The sequence below is a fragment of the Ruditapes philippinarum genome, unplaced genomic scaffold, assembly GCF_026571515.1.
Source record: "Ruditapes philippinarum isolate M1 unplaced genomic scaffold, ASM2657151v2 ctg288_1_1_1_1, whole genome shotgun sequence".
Taxonomy (NCBI): domain Eukaryota; kingdom Metazoa; phylum Mollusca; class Bivalvia; order Venerida; family Veneridae; genus Ruditapes; species Ruditapes philippinarum.
This window is the reverse complement of record NW_026860775.1, coordinates 70,239-89,183: the sequence shown is the minus strand read 5'-3', so window position 1 is coordinate 89,183 and position 18,945 is coordinate 70,239. Positions and strand designations below refer to the sequence as shown.

Here is an 18,945-nt window from a genome sequence, read left to right as displayed (position 1 = left end):
TTGACATTGTTAATTGTACATATACACTTGTAGACAATGTTGGAATAAGAATATTAGTTTTATTTGTGTTATCCACTTGATTTGTTTTATAACATTGAACATTAACACAGAATATTATATTACAATATATTTCCAGACTGATTTACAGATGTTAATATAATATTTCAGGACAGTGAGAATGAGGTAGACGGCCAGTCTAGTACCATTCAAAGATTGATAGCACTAGGTCAGACATTGTCTAGTGAACTTAGGCAAGGTTAGTAACCAGCAGACTGCTTTTGATCACTTAATATGCTGGCTGTGTGTTTGTATTTGAGTTTATATATACTAGCCACTTGTTGCCTGATTAAGCGATACCTCCAGAAGAGTATTAGTAAATTTATATATTGGAGGATAGTGCAAGATACAGATACAGAGAGATGCCCCAATTCTAGAAGCTTCTACTGGTTCTTTAACGTGCCAAGTGTTAAAGCACTCGTACACGGGACTTCGATTTAAAGTCTCATCCGAAAGACTGATTAGTAATTTTAGTTGGCCAACCTGGGAATTGAACCCACGATGTCGAGATTACATTGATTGAGCTATGCGGGCTGGCTTAACTTGCTGAATTTCTTAAATGGACTTTTCAAGCATCCATTTTGGAACTTTCAGTTTTCAATTTAGGGATATTAAGTCCAAAATTTAATGTTTGTCAGTCAATAGTGTAGAGCCTACTGAGATTACATGGAAGTGTAGACTAGCTTGGCTCTATACTGGTGGCAAAGGCTTATCACTTTCTGCTCAAGCAGGGGTATCATCATGTCTCAATAAGACTGGATAGTGACCATATGACTATTATATCATTATTCTTTTTTGCTAAATGCCATTTGAAATAGTACAAATATTAAAATGTAAAATCATAAGAATGCCATTATTATATTATTTTAACAATTTAAAATGTCATGTTTCTCATGTATAACTACACTTATTGCATGGGTCAAAGTTTTAAGACATTTTTCTGAATTTGTTTTTTAATACTAAAATGTGGCTTTTACTATTGGAGAAAAATGAAAAAATGCTAAATTCAGGGTTTTAAAGTTTTGTTTTTGTTTTTTTTTTTTTGTCATTTTTAACTTCTGCCAATTAATTCATTCAATAAGTATGATGATTTGTGAAGCTTGGTTTTCATTTTCTAGCCAGTTAAACTTAAACTGGAGAACTTGTTTCATTATAATTATTTGAATTTATCACATGTTGCTTGTTCTGTATTGCAGATGGTGAACCTTATGAAAATATTACAAAGTCTACAAACAATTTAGAGAAACGTTGGGAATCTTTACAGAAAATGTTAAGTGAAACAAAACAAAAAGTGGAATTTAATGTGAAATCTAAAAAATTCTATGATGAATTAAATTCATTAAAAGACTTAGTTGGAACTTATGAAAAGTGGGTTGGTTCCGCAGAAATTATAGCTGAGGATGCTGTGGATATAAATAAACAAGTGGAGCAGTCTAAAGTAAGATTTAATTGCTTTTATCTTTTCTTCATTTTTTTCCAATATATTTTCAAGCCAGTGTCACCACAGCACTGAGCTGTACATGTATATCCAAACATTTCTGTTTATTTTAATACATTTTAGTTATTTATGCACCCTGAATGTTTCCATTTGTTTCAAGAATTTTCCTAAACTAGGCAGCAGAATGTCTTAAACCATTCCAAAATAATTTTGTCAGCTGATAAAATGTTTGTTGAACAGAATTTAAGAAACAAAAACTCTCACAGTATTACTATTTTCTTCTGCACAAACTTTTACGACATCACAGACATAAAGTCTGTAGTTTTTTGTTGTTTGATAAAGAAAGATCATGACAGTTATATAGCTAGAAAATGTGCTGTTGTGGGCATTGTTTGCTAAATGTTTGATTTATTTTGAAAGCTTAGAAGGCATTGTTCCAAATAGCACTTTTGTTATTTTGAAGGATTGTTAAAGAGCTGTTTATGAAAAAGCATGTTTTTATTAAGTTTTTTATATTTGAAAATGTGAAATTTCCTAGGAAGGGTGTACATCAATTAGTTATTTTAAAGATCAGTTCACATCTCATTTTCCTATATATGTAACTTGTGGTTGAAAGTTTTTTTTTGTTACATTTTTAGCTCGACTATTCGATAAGAATAAGTAGAGCTATTGTAGTCACCCGAGCGTCTGCGTCGGCGTCGGCGTAACCATTTTTGTTAAAGTTTTTGTAATAGTTCAAATATATTCAAAGTCAATTGACATATGGCTTTGAAACTTTGCACACTTGTTCACCATCATGACCCCAACCTGTAAACAGGAGGAGGTAGCTCTATCAAGCATTTTGACAGAATTATGCCCCTTTTTCGACTTAGAATTTACGTTAAAGTTTTTGTAATACTTCAAATATTTTCAAAGTCCATTGACATATGGCTTTGAAACTTTGCACACTTGTTCACCATCATGACCCCAACCTGTAGACAGGAGGAGGTAACTCTATCAAGCATTTTGACAGAATTATGCCCCTTTTTCGACTTAGAATTTATGTTAAAGTTTTTGTAATAGTTCAAATATTTTCAAAGTCCATTGACATATGGCTTTGAAACTTTGCACACTTGTTCACCATCATGACCCCAACCTGTAGACAGGAGGAGGTAACTCTATCAAGCATTTTGACAGAATTATGCCCCTTTTTCGACTTAGAATTTATGTTAAAGTTTTTGTGTAATAGTTCAAATATTTTCAAAGTCCATTGACATATGGCTTTGAAACTTTGCACACTTGTTCACCATCATGACCCCAACCTGTAGACAGGAGGTTGACAGAATTATGCCCCTTTTTCGACTTAGAATTTACGTTAAAGTTTTTGTAATAGTTAAAATATTTTCAAAGTCCATTGACATATGGCTTTGAAACTTTGCACACTTGTTAACCATCATGACCCCAACCTGTAAACAGGAGGAGGTAACTCTATCAAGCATTTCTTTTACTATCAAGCACTAAGAATAGTCAAGCGTTGCTGTCCTACCGACAGCTCTTGTTATAGTTTGCTCTTTTGAAGTTTGTTTATTAGATCTGATATTGATCTTCGACTCAAGGGGATTTATAATTTACCCTCATCTGTCTGTTAGGCTGCCATTCTCTGTGCTAATCTCATTCATATCTAAAAAAAGTAAAAATCAAATTTAGATAAAAAAAAAAGTTACAGGGTTTATTGTCTATGTTACAGCTGACATTAAAATGCTTATAATATCTGCTTTATGGCTCTTTTTTTGGTGTGGTACAGTGTTCTCCTTTACAGTTAGAGGTCTTGTGTTCAGTTTCCCAATCAGTGCTGCAGGTTGTTCAATCTGCTCCATGTATTTTGAAAATACATGCATATAATATTGTTTGCCTATAATCATGTTAAACCTTTGCTTTCTAAACTTAAAGCTGCATGCCTCCAGATGTGCCAAAATATTTTAAGAAAATCAATCTTGAAAAAAATGTACTATGATTTTAAGAAATGTAAATATGCAAATAATTACTGTTTTTGCAATATTTATCACCATAATTGTAACACAGCAAGGGATTTTTTGCATATTCTGACCTGTTTTAAGGCAGTTTTTGTATATTTCAAGTGTAGTTGCAATGTGTAGATTACTTTCTTTGTTCATTTGACAATATTTTACTGTTTAATACATTTTTTAAAAATGTTCACTACAATAACCATGAATCTGGAGGCATACTGCTTTAAATACTCTTGTGATTATATTGACAGATAAAGCAGAAAGCCATGAAGACTCAGGCTGACAGGGTGGAGAAATTATCCAATCAAGCCGAGACGTTATCAAGGGAGACAAATGATGCTAAATTTCAACAAGATTTTGATGCTTTCAATGAGAGATGGAAAACTACCTTCCAGAAAATAGGTATGTTATCTATATTACCTTGCTAGCTTGACCCGACAACTATTTTAACAATATTTTTCATTTGATTTATTTGAATTATTTGATTTTTTAACAAATTCTCTTGTATAACATGATAAAATATGCCAGCCTTACCAATCCGAGTGGTTTTTTGTTCCCCATACCCTTCTTAAAATGTGGACAGATGCATTGTGCCATCTTTTCTGTTTAATTTTCCAGCAAAGGGACAATGTGAGGCTTGATTATATTGTTATATTTATTATATTGTATACTTTTTTGTGAATCATTTTATAACTATCTCATTCATGTACTGACTATATCGCATTCAAAGAATTAATTTCATTGAAGGAATGATAATACAGTTTGTTATGTTTTGACTTAAGGCATTAATTTTTCAATGGCTGTACATTTGACTTCTTATTATGCACATATATACATTATATGTTTTGTGCTTTTACTACTGCAGAATAACAAATGCTAATAAGTACACAAGTATTTTCTTTTTAGTTTTATTTGAAATTGTTTTAAGACTTTATTTTTATCTTAAGCCTTTTTTGTTGCAAAAAGCTAATACTCGCAAAGAATTGATAATAAAAAAAAAGTCATCCTCTTTTTATGGTATTTTAACAAGTATTTCATGTCAGAAATGCTAATTATTAATGGATGCTTAACTGGCAGACATGCAATTTTTTATGAAAAATAGTTCTTTCAAAGAATTTGGCTTTTCTTGAAAATTTGTTGTTAAATTTTTGCACAGACCCACTTGTCCATGTTTATTGCTTGAATGGAAGTGTTACATATTAATAAACAGAGATTGCCAATTATAAATAGGAGTGTTATACCTTATTATGATTTAGGTGTGTAATACCTTATGCAGAATTCCAATAGGAGTGTACAACCTTATTGTGAAATTCAATAGTGATGTGATGCCTTAAGCCTACCTGATTGAATACCGTAATTACTAATGTTTTCAACTCCATAAACTAAAAATGTTTTATTTTGAAATGCTGCTTAAAGTTAAACTATTGCTATGAGCAACATTACAGGCTGTTTACCATGTGTTGTATTAACTGTCCTTTTTTTTTTCTGTGAACAAATATACAATAATAATTGAGCCGCGCCATGACAAAACCAACGTAATGCGTTTGCGACCAGCATGGATCCAGACCAGCCTGCACATCCGCGCAGTCTGATCAGGATCCATGCTGTTCGCTTTCAGTTTCTCTACTTGTAATAGGGTTTGTAAGCGAACAGCATGGATCCTGATCAGACTGCGTGGATGCGCAGGCTGGTCTGGATCCATGCTGGTCGCAAATGCACTATGTTGGTTTTGTCGTGACGCGGCTCAATTTATTTTCATGGTTTTGTTATAATAATTTTGCTGCATGGCCTACTTCTACAGATACAGACGAGAGTGAGTAGATCCACACTAAACTTGATTACATGTATTGTAACTATATATATTGTAACACCAGTGTAATAAGTTTGATGCATTTTGTAACAATTAACCCCCATTTACCTGTTACAGAGTTCACCTTGATTAACAATATATAATAAATAATATAATGATTTACAAAACACCACATACAATAGTTGTTTAATATAAATTGATTAATTTTCAGTTTTGTCCGAAAAAAAAAGAATGAATTACCGCCAGTTCTTTTTTAAATACCATAAGTTATCCCCAATACACATACCCATTACTTAGATACAGTTATATCTTAATTTCCAAATTTACCTGTTGTTTTATCCAAAACTCCCCTGCATTACCTCAGGCTTGCCAGTCCATGTATATAAAAATAAAAGCTTAGATGTTCGCTTTTTTCAGTCAATTCTGTTTATTGTTGTATGAATCTGCCTATTGTTTACAGGACTTGATATAATGAAGTTAAGGCCCAGTATGCTCAACAAATAATAAACTATAATTCAGAATTAAAGAAATTTAAGTAAAGTTTTAATGTTGCATGTTCTTCTGGTAATTTTGTAGATAATTGTAGATGAGAGGTTTCTGAGCATTCCCCCACAGACATTCAGCTCATGTGACTGGTCAATTATGATCAATGCTATATATACATGTAAAATATCCTTATTGTCACAATGTTTGTTATACAACATATAATTTTAGGGAGGATGGGGATGGATTTTACAATATATAGCATTAGTAACATAATTGATCATATAAATGAGGTGAATGTCTGCCAGTAATATATAATTATAGTGACTCAATTTTCTTGTAGAACAAGTTTTTGTTAATTGAGTAGATAATATGAATGAAATAATATTGCAAATAAGCCTTTATCCAGTACAAATATAAATTAATTATGTACAATGCATTCATTTCATCAGGGAAAAATACTAAGGATGATTAATATTAATAGACTGGGCGTCCATGGCTGAGTTGTTAAGGGCATTGACTTTAAACCACTTGCCCCCTCATGACTGTAGGTTTGAATCTCAAAAGGGACTCTGGACTCTTTTATGAGAAGGAGACATCCAGCTAGCTTATGGAACGTCAGTGGTTGAGGTGCTTGTTCATGCAAGGAAGGGAATCTGAGGTCTTCCTCCACCTGCAAAGTTGGAAAGTCGCCATATGACCTATACTTTGTTGGTGCATCAACAACAAATATATTAATAGGAACATTTATAAATTAAGTTATTCAGATTTTGTAAATTAAGATTTTGTAGCAGTGAAATATTTGTTCTTTAAGACAGTGCAATAATTTTTGTATGAGAAAAAAGTCATTGATTTATAAATAATAGAGAGAAGAATAGTGAGTGCATGTTGGATTGTTGTATTGTAATATTTAAGTTGGTCATTGTTGCATGTTATAATTACATCACACTGTAACAGTATCACTAACATTGTTTATATGCTATAAATTACATGATAAGATTATAAAAATTGTTACAATCTCTGAATATCTGTAATGAAAGTACTCTAATATAAGAAAACAAGAATATGTGTTACTTAGTGTTCACATGTCTGTCTGGTACAAAATTCTGCAGTTTTATATATAATAACTGTTCTGCGGTCATATGTAAGTAGCAAGGAGTGGCTTATTTTATAGGACTGATGTCAAGATCATTATGAAATTTAATTGAAAACTATCCAGAAAATTAAATTGACAAAAACCACAATGTATATTAATTTGGTGACTTATATACACTGTATAGATTTAAGTTAAACTAATTGAAGGTTTATTGTCTTTAACATTATTACTTAATTTCCTCCTTTGTTTGATGTTTTAAAATGCTGCAGGTCATTTCATTAAAACTTTGTTCAATATTGCATTAAATAATTCAGATTAATTACAATAATTGTATATAAAGACAGGTGTTTTATTGTATGATATCTCCTTTCAGGTGAGCGTCAGAGAAAGTTGACCGATGCCCTAGAGAGGGCGCCACCTAAGGCTTACCTCGAGGCCAGAGAGGCGTTGCTCAGATGGTTACATAATAATGAAGAAGTTTTGGTCTCCGAGAAATTCTGTATCAAAGAACTTGCTGTCATGGAAAAACAATTAAAACAGTTTAAGGTGAGTGAATTTATTAACTTATTAGTTGTGAATGTACAGTAAAACCTTGGAAGAGGCGTGGCTCAGTGGTTAACATATCCAACTAGAAATTTAAGGATTGCTGACTGTGAAAGTTCAAACCCCGCCAGGAACAAGCTATTGTTTCCTTGAGCAAGAAACTTTACACTCGTTGTTTAGTACTGGTAAATTCCAGGAACAAATTTGATAGTGTTGTAATAAGCTTAAAGCTTCCAACATAATGGAACTAAAATAAATTAGTATAAACTTAAAACCAAAACTTAAACCGTTCGGAAATAATTTGGTTGATGCTTAGAGGTGTTGCTATACAGAGGTAAAATATAGTGGAAATCTTTACTTTGGTCAAATATGGTAAACAAGATCAACAAGGAAAGGGGACGTTCAATGAACGCAACCCCCACGACAAAGTAACAAGAACTAATGGCAAGGAGCCCAGGAGGACTCCAAACAAAAACAGGACAGGGCTCGATGCAGAGCTTGGACAGGAGAAACACTTAAATGATACTTAAAAAGAAATAATGTTTGTTTATATTGTAAAACTTTTTTTGCTCTTATAAAAACTAATTTGCTCTAAAAATAAATTATTATTACAGACTTTAGGGGAAGATCTTCGTGAACAGAGAACCAGTCGAGATTACATCAGCAAAACAGGAAATGACCTCATCTTGAAAGCGCCCTCTACAGAGAAAGCAGAGAAGTTAGAAGCTGATCTAAAAATAGTAACAAAGAAATGGAACAGTGTATCTGCTGCCATGGAAACAAGAATAAATGAGTTAGAGACAGCATGTGAACAGTTAAAGGAATATGAGGTATGTTCCTTACCTTTCTTATCCGGATTGTGGTAGTGGCACTCTAGCATTTCTATGAATTATGTTTTATGTTTTAGTTATTGATTTGGTAATATGTTCGGCAGTCTTCAGGGCACAGTGGTTATAGTTCTGTACTGTTAAGTATGATTAGAACTATTAAATACTTCCTATATGCTATTTCAGGCATTCAATTTGAATGTATTCAATATACATGCACTTAGATCAGGTGTAATTTGTGGTACAAGTTGGTTTTCTTGATGTGTCAGTTACTCTATAGAATAACTTGACATAGACAGATAATAATGTGATGATTTGTCAATGTTTTCTGTTTACTTTCATGACTATATACATGCAAACTTTTATATACATGTATGATGTATTTTTAATATCATATTTTGTAAAATTTCATGACTATAAAATCATGATTATTTATTCTTTCAGACACAGAGAGAGGGTTTAATGACGTGGATGAGAGAGATGGACATATTTCTCCATGCGGAGGACCCGACAAAGGGCGACCTTCCAACGTTACAAGCCCAGCTTAACGAGAGTACTGAGGCTCAGAATGATATAAAAACATTACAGAACAACATGGATAACATTAACCACTTGTACAGGAGCATGTCAGTGAATACTGACCCAACTTTCGGTGCTAAATTAACGAAAGAAGTTGAAGAGTTAAATTCTCATTGGAATAAAGTGTTAGAACTAGCGCAGCAGCAGCATGCGAGATTAAAAGGCTCGCTAGATTCTAGTGAAGAAATATATAATGAGATTAAGGCAGTGATTAAATGGCTTGAGCCTATAAAAGAGGATATTTCTCATAAGGATTATTCTGTGGAAACTTTGAACGAGTTACAGATGAAGAATAAAAAATTTAAGGTAATAAACTTTTGTTAATACATGTTTATGATGTTTCTTTATCAGAACATACTGTTTTCAGCAAATATATGTTGCTTTCAATGCTTTTTCATATTGATCATTAAATTTTTGTTTATGGAAACTCTTATAATGCTTAATATCTTGAATGGACTTGACGTCTTAATTCGGTTCTGTCTTATATTGGAAACTTTTAATATGACTGAATGAATAGCAACATAAGCGACCATAAGACAAAGACAGCAAAATACTGTCATCGCCGTTCTTTATCTGGCGCGGTTGCATGAGTAGAAGTGTGCTGCTCCAGCTAAGATAATCTCATTCAAATTGATTGACAATATAAATTCTTCTATGTTAAATTAATCACTGATTTCATTGTCTGCCGTTAGACTATGACAATAACCTAGGTGACACAATGAAGAAAGATTGATAAGTTATACAAAGACTAGAGCTTTACACTTGATCTCTTGCATTAATAACCTACTACAAGGGTTATCACTACAGACGATCAGACCAAGCAATAACGATCGATAATACAAAACATCATCCAACCAAAACCATATTAATGTATATAACACTATCCCACCCTCACTTAACTGCTTTCCCGTATCTAAGATATTCGTGTGGTACCTTTATAAACAAATAATTTCTTTTATTGATATTTCAGAGTTTGAAGTTAGAGATGGTAGAGAAAGATGCGGAGGTAACAAAGTTGAACGAGACAACCAATGAAATGTTGAGTAAGGCACCGTCAGGTTCGTTACAGGACCTGGCCAGGTCGTTGATGCGTATGAATACATTATGGACACACACATACAACAGTTGACCATTAGTTGAAGACTGTGTCACCATCTGACCAAGTGAACAATTTTAAAGGTATAAAAAATGATAATTTTGACCTGTCTTTTAATGATTTATAGTAATAAATAGCAATCAAAAACAAGCAGTCAGATTTGATATGAGTGGAGTCCCCGTTTTTTTGTATAAATCAGAATTTGCCGAGTTTTTGATGTTCTTCTCTTTGTATCATAGGCAAAATTAAACCACATTCTCTTTTGTCAAATAATTGAACCTCCAGAAAAAGGAAAAATGAATCAGCATCTGAATATTGTATTCTAATCGCTATCCTTTCTCTGTCGTACAAAAGTAATCAGAAATTAAGCCTATCAAGTGACATGTCTCTGAGTGCAGGTAATAATACTTGCACTCCTAGTTACAACTGTTGGGTTTTTATGTTGTAATATAAAAAAAATTTTTTAAAATTTTTTGAAGAAAAAAAAAGACCCATAAACGTTTTTTCAACAGAAAGGTCCCCAAGCTATAATACAAAGTATATTGTTTATTATATTTATCATTTTGAAATAATTTGCTCCCAATCTTTAATAAGCTCTTCAATAAAGACAGTGTTTATGCAAATTAACTTGCAATAAAGCTGTAATTAATTTTCAAAGTATTTATATTCCATCATAATGGCTGATTATCCATGTAATTGCTTAATTGTGGTATAACAGATCTTTACCAGATGTCACTAATAGAATGTCTAAACTGAGCCTGCTTGATTATAAAAAAAATTTGATACCAACATTGTTTTATGCAATGAGTCATTATGGTGGCTGTATGTCTTCAATTAAACAAAAAAAATCAACTATATACAGGTGATTTAGCTGTATATTTGGTGAAGTTCAGAAAATAAAACTTGGTGTACAGATCAGTCTTGTGATAATATTTGTTAGTTTGGGTGGTCTAGATTTATACAATGTTAAGTATTTAAGCTTTTTCAACTGCTTTTCATTCTTAAAATACAAGTGCCGCCCACGCCATATTTGTGTTACCAAGATAACAAGATATCTACTCATTAACCTTGCTCTATACAAACAAGAAGTGTAATTTATACTCTACCTTTAAAGGAAGTAGTTGTTGATTATATATCCCCTCATCAAATCTTAAGATAATAATCACATGCAATTCAATTTTATAGTTTTTTTGGAAGGCTATAAATCTAACACATAGCCTTTTATGCAATTCAATTTTATATTTTTGGAAGGCAATAAACTCTGAGCTATTTTACCCCTAAAGAAATGGGTCTGGGATTTAGAACTGAAAAATATTGATAAATAATCAATCAAAATTCCAAAATTGACGTCAATCAGTACTTACTGTACTTTGTTTACGTTATGACTGTTAGAAAATAGGCTGATGTAGATTTGATTTACTCATGTGTATGGACTTGTCTACTGTATTGCTGTATTGCACAAATATTATATTACACATAGGTAGGTATACACTTGGGTCTTCTTCTACCATCAAAATCTGAAACCTTATTAATGTCAATCTCATAGGACATGTATAGAGATATAAGTATTGTAAATAAATAATGTTTGTATGTTATGTTTGTAGCTGCTGTAGATGAAGAAACTCGCTACCTGGACCGTCTAGAGAGTAAAATACGACGACCAGTGTCTTCCAGTGCCGATGCTGAGGACATCTCAGAACAGATGGATGTAAGTATATCTATATAAATACAGCAAGACATCTAGACACAGGCATGGTTAACTTTACCGGCAACAAAACAAACAAAAAGGCAGACAAATTATTTGAAGTGAAATTTGTGTTTAAAGAGCACAGTCAAATCCAAAAATCCATTTTATGCTCACCTGTTTAAGTGTTCATCCTTGAAATTTGACTGGACACAAAAATAACGCACAGCAGTTAGGGGCAGGTTTGAAGTCAACAACATTACCAACTCAGTCAATGATGCCCCTGCTGGCTAGTCTGAGTATTTGAATATTGAATTCCTTTAAACTACAAAACGCATGGCCAACAAATAAATTCAGAAATGTAAGGGCTGAAAGCAAGCATTTAAGCTGAACTTTTGATCAATTGTATTGCATAATTACCTGTTTAAAGAGACCACCTGTGTTTCCCTGGAGCAGACTGTTTTAATATAAGTTAATGTAAGCATTTACCCAGTAATTTAGTTATAATCTTTTATTTTGACTGATTTAAGAATAAAGATTTGACCTTGTTTTGCCCTATATATAACCTACCTGGTATTTAACCACTGATATGAAAGAACTTGCAGGGGTTCCTCTGTCAGTAAATAGGTCAACAACTTCAATAGATAATGTCTTATTAACTCAAATTATGTTCGAAACAAACCAATTGAAAACTTGTTAATTTGATATAATGTTTAATTCAGTGATAGTACCTGTATTAAATTCTGATTTACAATGATATAAGGACGTGTCTGTATAGTTAAGCTGGTCAAACACTACCCCCATTTCTCTCCTATCCTGAGTACTGGACATATTTTAGTTACCAGTGAAATAAAATATTTTATTTGATATGTCGGGTAAAGTCGTGCATTAAACAAATTTTAATAATTTTGTGGTTTTGGGCACAAAAAAAAATGCAGAAGTACAAAGATGGATGTTTTGATAAGTTAGAGGGGAGGATTTGATTAACTTACAAATTTTCATAAACTTTCAAATGTGAATATACAAGTTTTTTGTGTGTTAATTAAATGTTTTGACAAGGACAGGATTTAAAACGTGCATGTGAACTTAAATTAGGCAAAACTTTGATTTCAAGGTCAAGGTCATTTAAGTGTTTGATGTATACACAGTAATTTTTGTGTGTGCTTTATTGGTATGGAATATATGGGGAAAAAATATAGTCATTGTTTTGAGGATTTTATTATGAAAGTGTAATGAGAAAATTTGCTGGTTTTAAAACGTTTAAAGTTCTGTAAATCCTTCAAATTCTTGGCACAGATAATCATGTATTTGCCAGTAAAGTAAGTAAATAATTTCTTTGATGTGAAATTTATTGAAATATTTAACTTTTCAATTTTGAAGAAAGCAAAATTTACATTTTGTATTTACAACTGTTCAAAGTAAGATTGCTGCCATCACAAAATGTTCACATGAAGTCAGTTCTAGAAATGTTAGAACATTATGTACTAGGGTAAAGTCGGTACTTTGGGTTCCAGGGTAAAGTTAGAACTTTGGGTTCCAGGGTAAACTTGGAACTTTGGGTACTAGTGTAAAGTTGAAACTTTTGGTACCAGTGTAAAGTTGAACTTTTTGGTACCAGGGTTAAGTTGGAACTTTGGGTACCAGGGTAAAGTTGGAACTTAGGGTTCCAGGGTAAACTTGGAACTTTGGGTTTCAGTGTAAAGTTTGAAACTTTGGGCACCAGCGTAAAGTTGAAACTTTTGGTACCAGGGTTAAGTTGGAACTTTGGGTACCAGGGTAGAGTTGGAACTTTGGGTTCCAGGGTAGACATTGAACTTTGGGTACCAGAGTAAAGTTGAAACTTTGGTTACCAGCGTAAAGTTGAAACTTTGGGTACCAGGGTTAAGTTGGAACTTTGGGTACCAGGGTTAAGTTGGAACTCTGGGTGCCAGGGTAAAGTTGGAATTTTGGGTGCCAGGGTAAAGTTGTGCCAGGGTAAAGTTGGAACTTTGGGTACCAGGGTAAAGTTGGAACCTTGGATACCAGGGTAAAGTTGGAACTTTGGGTACCAGGGTAAAGTTGGAACTTAGGGTAACAGTGTAAAGTTGTGGTTGGAACTTTGGGTACCAGGGTAAAGTTGGAACTTTGGATACCAGGGTAAAGTTGGAACTTTGGGTACCAGGGTAAAGTTGGAACTTTGGGTAACAGTGTAATGTTGGAACTTTTGGTAACAGGGTAAAGTTGGAACTTTTGATACCAGGGTAAAGTTGGAACTTTGGGTACCAGGGTAAAGTTGGAACTTTGGGTACCAGGGTAAAATATATGGGTGCCCTAATACTTTATAGTTATAGAAATAACTTAAAATATAAAGTCACAATGTTAAGTGTTTTCCATTAGTAAGGGAGGGTTTGGTGTTCAAAATTTTCTGTTACACTCAAAAATAGCTTTCTGAATTTCCTTAAATAAACAATGACGGACACCATAGCAAGTCCATTAGACAAATTTAGAAGATTATTGTGGTTTGCAAGTAAGGCAATCACGAAAATAATGTACATCTTGTGCATATTGCATAACTTTCTAAATTTGTAAGATTTACTTTGTTTACAAATTTTATTCAACCATTGTTGTTGTGAAATATAATTTAACTTGCTAAATTTTGTTAATTTGCATTTTCTAGCAATAAAAATAGATTAGAAATAAATTAAATTGTGGTTAGAATGTAAACAATTCATTAATATTTCATTTTCGGGGATGTTTTTATATGCAATAAAGCTTCATAGAACTTGATTTAGAAACATACACATGTAGTAGGGAATTTAATGGATTAAATTTTCCAGTATATCTGCTATTGTTTATTTTATGAAGATTATATTTGTGCAACATTTTGAAATGTTAAGTTTTGTATGTTTTGGTATGTTTTTGATGAACAAGTGTGGACAGTTTGTTGGCTGAAAGTCAGTGAGCTGGTATGGGAAATTTTGGATTGATTTTATACATAAATTCTTGTATAAGTTCTTGTTTCTAAAATTTCAGCAACATGCAATGATATTGTTGTAGAAGTTATCTTAGTGATTTGAATACAGTTGGGATTATTTTGTTTTTTTTTGTTCTGTGTTTTTTTGCAGGATATGGAATCATATTTGAATGAGCATTCATCAGAAAATAGGGCAACTATAGAAGAATTAAAACAGGAGTTGATTGTGAACAGTATACTTACAGATCTAGTCAGGACTGAGTCTGAACAATACACTAACAGGCTCGAGACTTTAGAAAAACAGGTAATGATTTCTATAGTCATATTTTAATCACAAAAAAAGGGAATTTGTCAAAGAAAAATGAATATGTAGGGAATAAAAGTGCCTGTTGTAGAGAATTATGGGTGCTTTTTTAGGGAATAATGGGTGCTTATAGGGAATTAATCGCAACTATTGTAGGGAATTAATAACAACTATTGTAGGGCATTGATAGCAACTACATGTATTGTTGGGAATTATTAGCAACTATTGTAGGGAATAATGGTTGCTTATTGTAGGGAGTTTAGGGCTCTTATTGTAGGAAGTTATGGGTGCCTATTGTAGTGAGTAGTTATGGATGCCTATTGTAGGGAATTATGAGTGCTTATTTTAGGGAATTAAGGGCACCATTTGTAGGGAATTACAGGTGCTTATTGTAGCGAATTATAGGTTCTTATTATATTGAATTACAGGTTTTGTAGGGAATTATTGGCACTTTCAGAGGGAATTATTGGTTCTTGTTGCAGAGATTTATTAGCACAGTGGTTGTAGCTATCAGGAAGGGCTACTGTGGTGGTGACTTAGGTCTGATTTTTGGCCAATACATATACATGTATCTTGATTAATGTTCAGTGCTCAATGGTACAGTTCCTTGAAGGATTAACATGACAGCCATGTGTAAAATGTGTAAATAACTTATACTGAGAATGCATTTCCATACATACTGTCTATAGTATAACTATTATATATCATTTTATTCATTTAAACATTACTTGATGAATTTATTATAAAATTCTTTATCCAATTGAAGAGAACGTGTAATGTTTGAAATCACAAATAAGTCATGGGTTTTAAATAAACTCATGGGGGGGGGGGGAACAAAACAATGGGTTTCTGCTAAGAGACATTACTATATCAAAGGTTATTTATTTATTGTGAAGTGGCTCTTCAGAGAGAATTAAAAAACTGTTATAAATTACCGTCAATGTTACAGGCTAGAGAGAAGATCAAACTCTTGAGGGAAACCATCAAGGGGTTCCCAAACAGTAGAGAAACAAATTTCTGGAGATGTTTACAGTGGATGAAAAGGTTTAAAAAAAAGAGATAAAAAATCGTCTAAGCTGATTTTCCAGTGGAGATGTACCCGGGAAAGTGAAAGGGAAAAAATTTTTTTAAATTACATAGACATTATTGGATAGAGTACTATACTACGGAAAATAATGCACAACACGTTGTGTCTGCTTTATACATCTATTCAAAACTATAAACATTTTATAGTACAAAACATAGGAAGTGACGTACTCTAACGTCATGCATAAGTTGGCGTCATTTAATGGCATATGTATATGAGCCTATTCCTGAGAGACGTTCATATCATTCTGAATTTTTCATTAACCAAGTGTTTAAGGTGGTTGACTTCAAATCACTTGCCTCTTACTGCTGTTGGTTGGAATCCCGCTTGGGACTTTGGATTCTTTCATGTGAGGCAACTATCCAACTAGCTTACAAGGCATCAAAGGTTCTACTCAGGTGCTGTTTCATGCCTGAAACAATGCTCAGAGGCCACCTGAGGTCTTCCTCCTTCAGTATAGTTGGAAAGTTGCCATATGACATCTACTATGTTGATGCGATTTAATTTAAAACCCATTGAAAAAAGATTATCATAATTGGCGTCCGCGCCGAAGCGCGGCGCTCTTATGGAATGAGATCAGATTTTGTGAAAGGGCGACAGCAACTTCTCGAGCCTTTTAGTCGGTCATAATAAAAGCCGAAAATTCCGATCGGTATGAGGGTGCTTGATTATTAAATAAGAATGAAATGTCGCGATATGTTACAATGAATTTTCGCAATGCAAACATTTACAAATGAAATAACCTTTTCCGTCAATAAATCGCGCTCTTCGGGGTTTTTTATTTATCATTTTGTAGTACACAGTCGGTTATCATGTCATGGTATGTGTTGTTGTACATGTATCCTAGAATGATCAGTTGATGACCTAAATATTCCAAAAACCTATTTATAGATATATCTTTTTATCACTCCTATCGGTAAATGCCGGTCTCTCCCGGTCTATTTTGACCAGGAGGATTTACTAGTGACCGGCGAATAGTACCACACGTTTATTGTCCGGTCTCTCCCGATTTTGGAGTAGATGTTTGATATCGTTACAATTAGAAAAAAAACAACAATAGCATGTTTCATTTTATCTATATGAGATAAAAACAAATAAATATGTACACGGATTTATATGTAATATAAATCCGTGATATGTACAATAATTGAGAAAAAGGTACATTTTTTATGGTATTAAAATGACATTATCAACTTTGAAACATTTTATTTAATTATTCAATTTGTTATCCGTGTTTAGTAAAGATGCCGAGGAATTATTCAAAGTTACAAATTAGATTTTATGAATTATTCAATTGATCGATAATTTAAAAAATGATAAAGAAAAATACAATGTACATGTACATGGTTTAAGAATAAACAATATTATATATTGAAAGATAAACCATAATTTACTGACTTTTTCCAGTTAAGCTTTGACTTATAATCGTCGGTCAATATGACAATTGAATTCTTAAAATTTGTTTTACAATTTTAATAAAAAAAGAGTAGTAAAAACTCAGTATAAAATAGCACATAAAACACAAAAAAGAATAAAAGAAAACAATATTCATAAAATTTGTATTTTTTTTAAATTAAAATTAATAGATATTACAATTATTGTATAATAAACAATTATGCTCAACATGATCAACATGGTAATATAACCAGTGTCATATTTTTACTAACTTAAAGTGTGAACAGATACCTTAAGGGGGTCTTTCGCTAATAGCGATAACATGTACATAATAAGGGACAAATGTGTGGTACGTGTTGATCATGCGTTACACATATGGATTATAAATGATTGGCATACATGTATATCCGTTGCTATTAATAACCACGATCATAAAGAAATAACAAGTAATATTCTAATCTCTAGCATGCCAATCAAAGTTCATAATGAACAATGTCTTTCGTCCGCTCATTCATAAGTGGTATACATTTCTGGTAGTTTATAAGAATATCTTGTCATCATATGTGTACTAGTTCATCTTCACTTGCTGCATTTCTTGCTTGGACGCCCTTTGATGCTTTGCATCAATGCTTTTCTTGTATCATATTGTAACTGAGACTGTTGTATATACCGGTACTTGAAAGTATATCAAGCTATATATCTACTGCAAAAATTATTGCTTGAATTTTAAAATAGAATACTTCCAAAATCCTTGTATAAAAGAAGTACTTTAGTAAATAGCCTTAAAAGCAAATGGCATTTACATGAAATCATTGCAAAATAGATATAACTCAACGTAAAATCAAAATAATGATTTGTTCCAGTACATTATGATATTATTCTGTTTATTTACAAAATTCATGTATGTTAAATAACAGAAACATTTTCTATGTTATAACTCTTTTGAGACCCAACTATAAAGTAATGGAAAAACAATATAGTTTTACTGTTAATAATTGTTTAAATAATATTTCATTAAATATAGCTGTATAACCTTTAAAGCCTCAGATGGTAAACTTCATGTGGGAGAATAATATTATTTGTTTGAAGCTCTCTTGGGACTGAAGTTTATATCTAATGCTTTATAATGTCATGGAAATAAATGTTATATTATTTTAAAACTTTAAACTTCTTATGTAACTTAAAGGGTATAAAGCTATATACTTATGAAATATTCCTTATAGAATTTATTAACAATAAAGTTATTGGTTCCATAATCTTATGGTAGATTTTCGAAAAAAAATGTAAAATTTCTCTTGTTATTTAACACACATAAATATTGTACGTAAACAGAATAAAATTGTCTGGAATAAAATATTATACTATTTTAAGTAAGGTTTTCTCCATTTTGCAATGATTTCGTGCATGCACCATTAGCTTTTAAGGTTATTTACTACCATTTTTCCTTCATACAAACATTTTGAAAATATTCTTTTTTAAAAATTCATACAATTTTTACAGCAGATATATAGCTTTATACATTTTAATATTGTATAATACAAATGTTCTATTTCACTTGATTTAAATGACTGTGTGAGGTATAAGATT

General features: G+C 32.2%; 1 protein-coding gene across 1 annotated transcript in view; it reads left to right on the top strand.

The window, feature by feature from the left end:
• LOC132713337 (dystrophin-like) overlaps nucleotides 1-18,945 on the top strand; it is a gene marked incomplete at its 3' end in the record, with an annotated part of 157,509 nt that overhangs the window by 74,523 nt on the left and 64,041 nt on the right. The window contains 11 exon segments of the mRNA XM_060695887.1: nucleotides 169-256; nucleotides 1,254-1,495; nucleotides 3,753-3,903; nucleotides 7,264-7,436; nucleotides 8,048-8,263; nucleotides 8,705-9,145; nucleotides 9,810-9,963; nucleotides 11,531-11,643; nucleotides 14,724-14,876; nucleotides 15,826-15,920; nucleotides 16,240-16,312. Coding sequence (XP_060551870.1) covers nucleotides 169-256; nucleotides 1,254-1,495; nucleotides 3,753-3,903; nucleotides 7,264-7,436; nucleotides 8,048-8,263; nucleotides 8,705-9,145; nucleotides 9,810-9,963; nucleotides 11,531-11,643; nucleotides 14,724-14,876; nucleotides 15,826-15,920; nucleotides 16,240-16,312 — 1,899 coding nt within the window.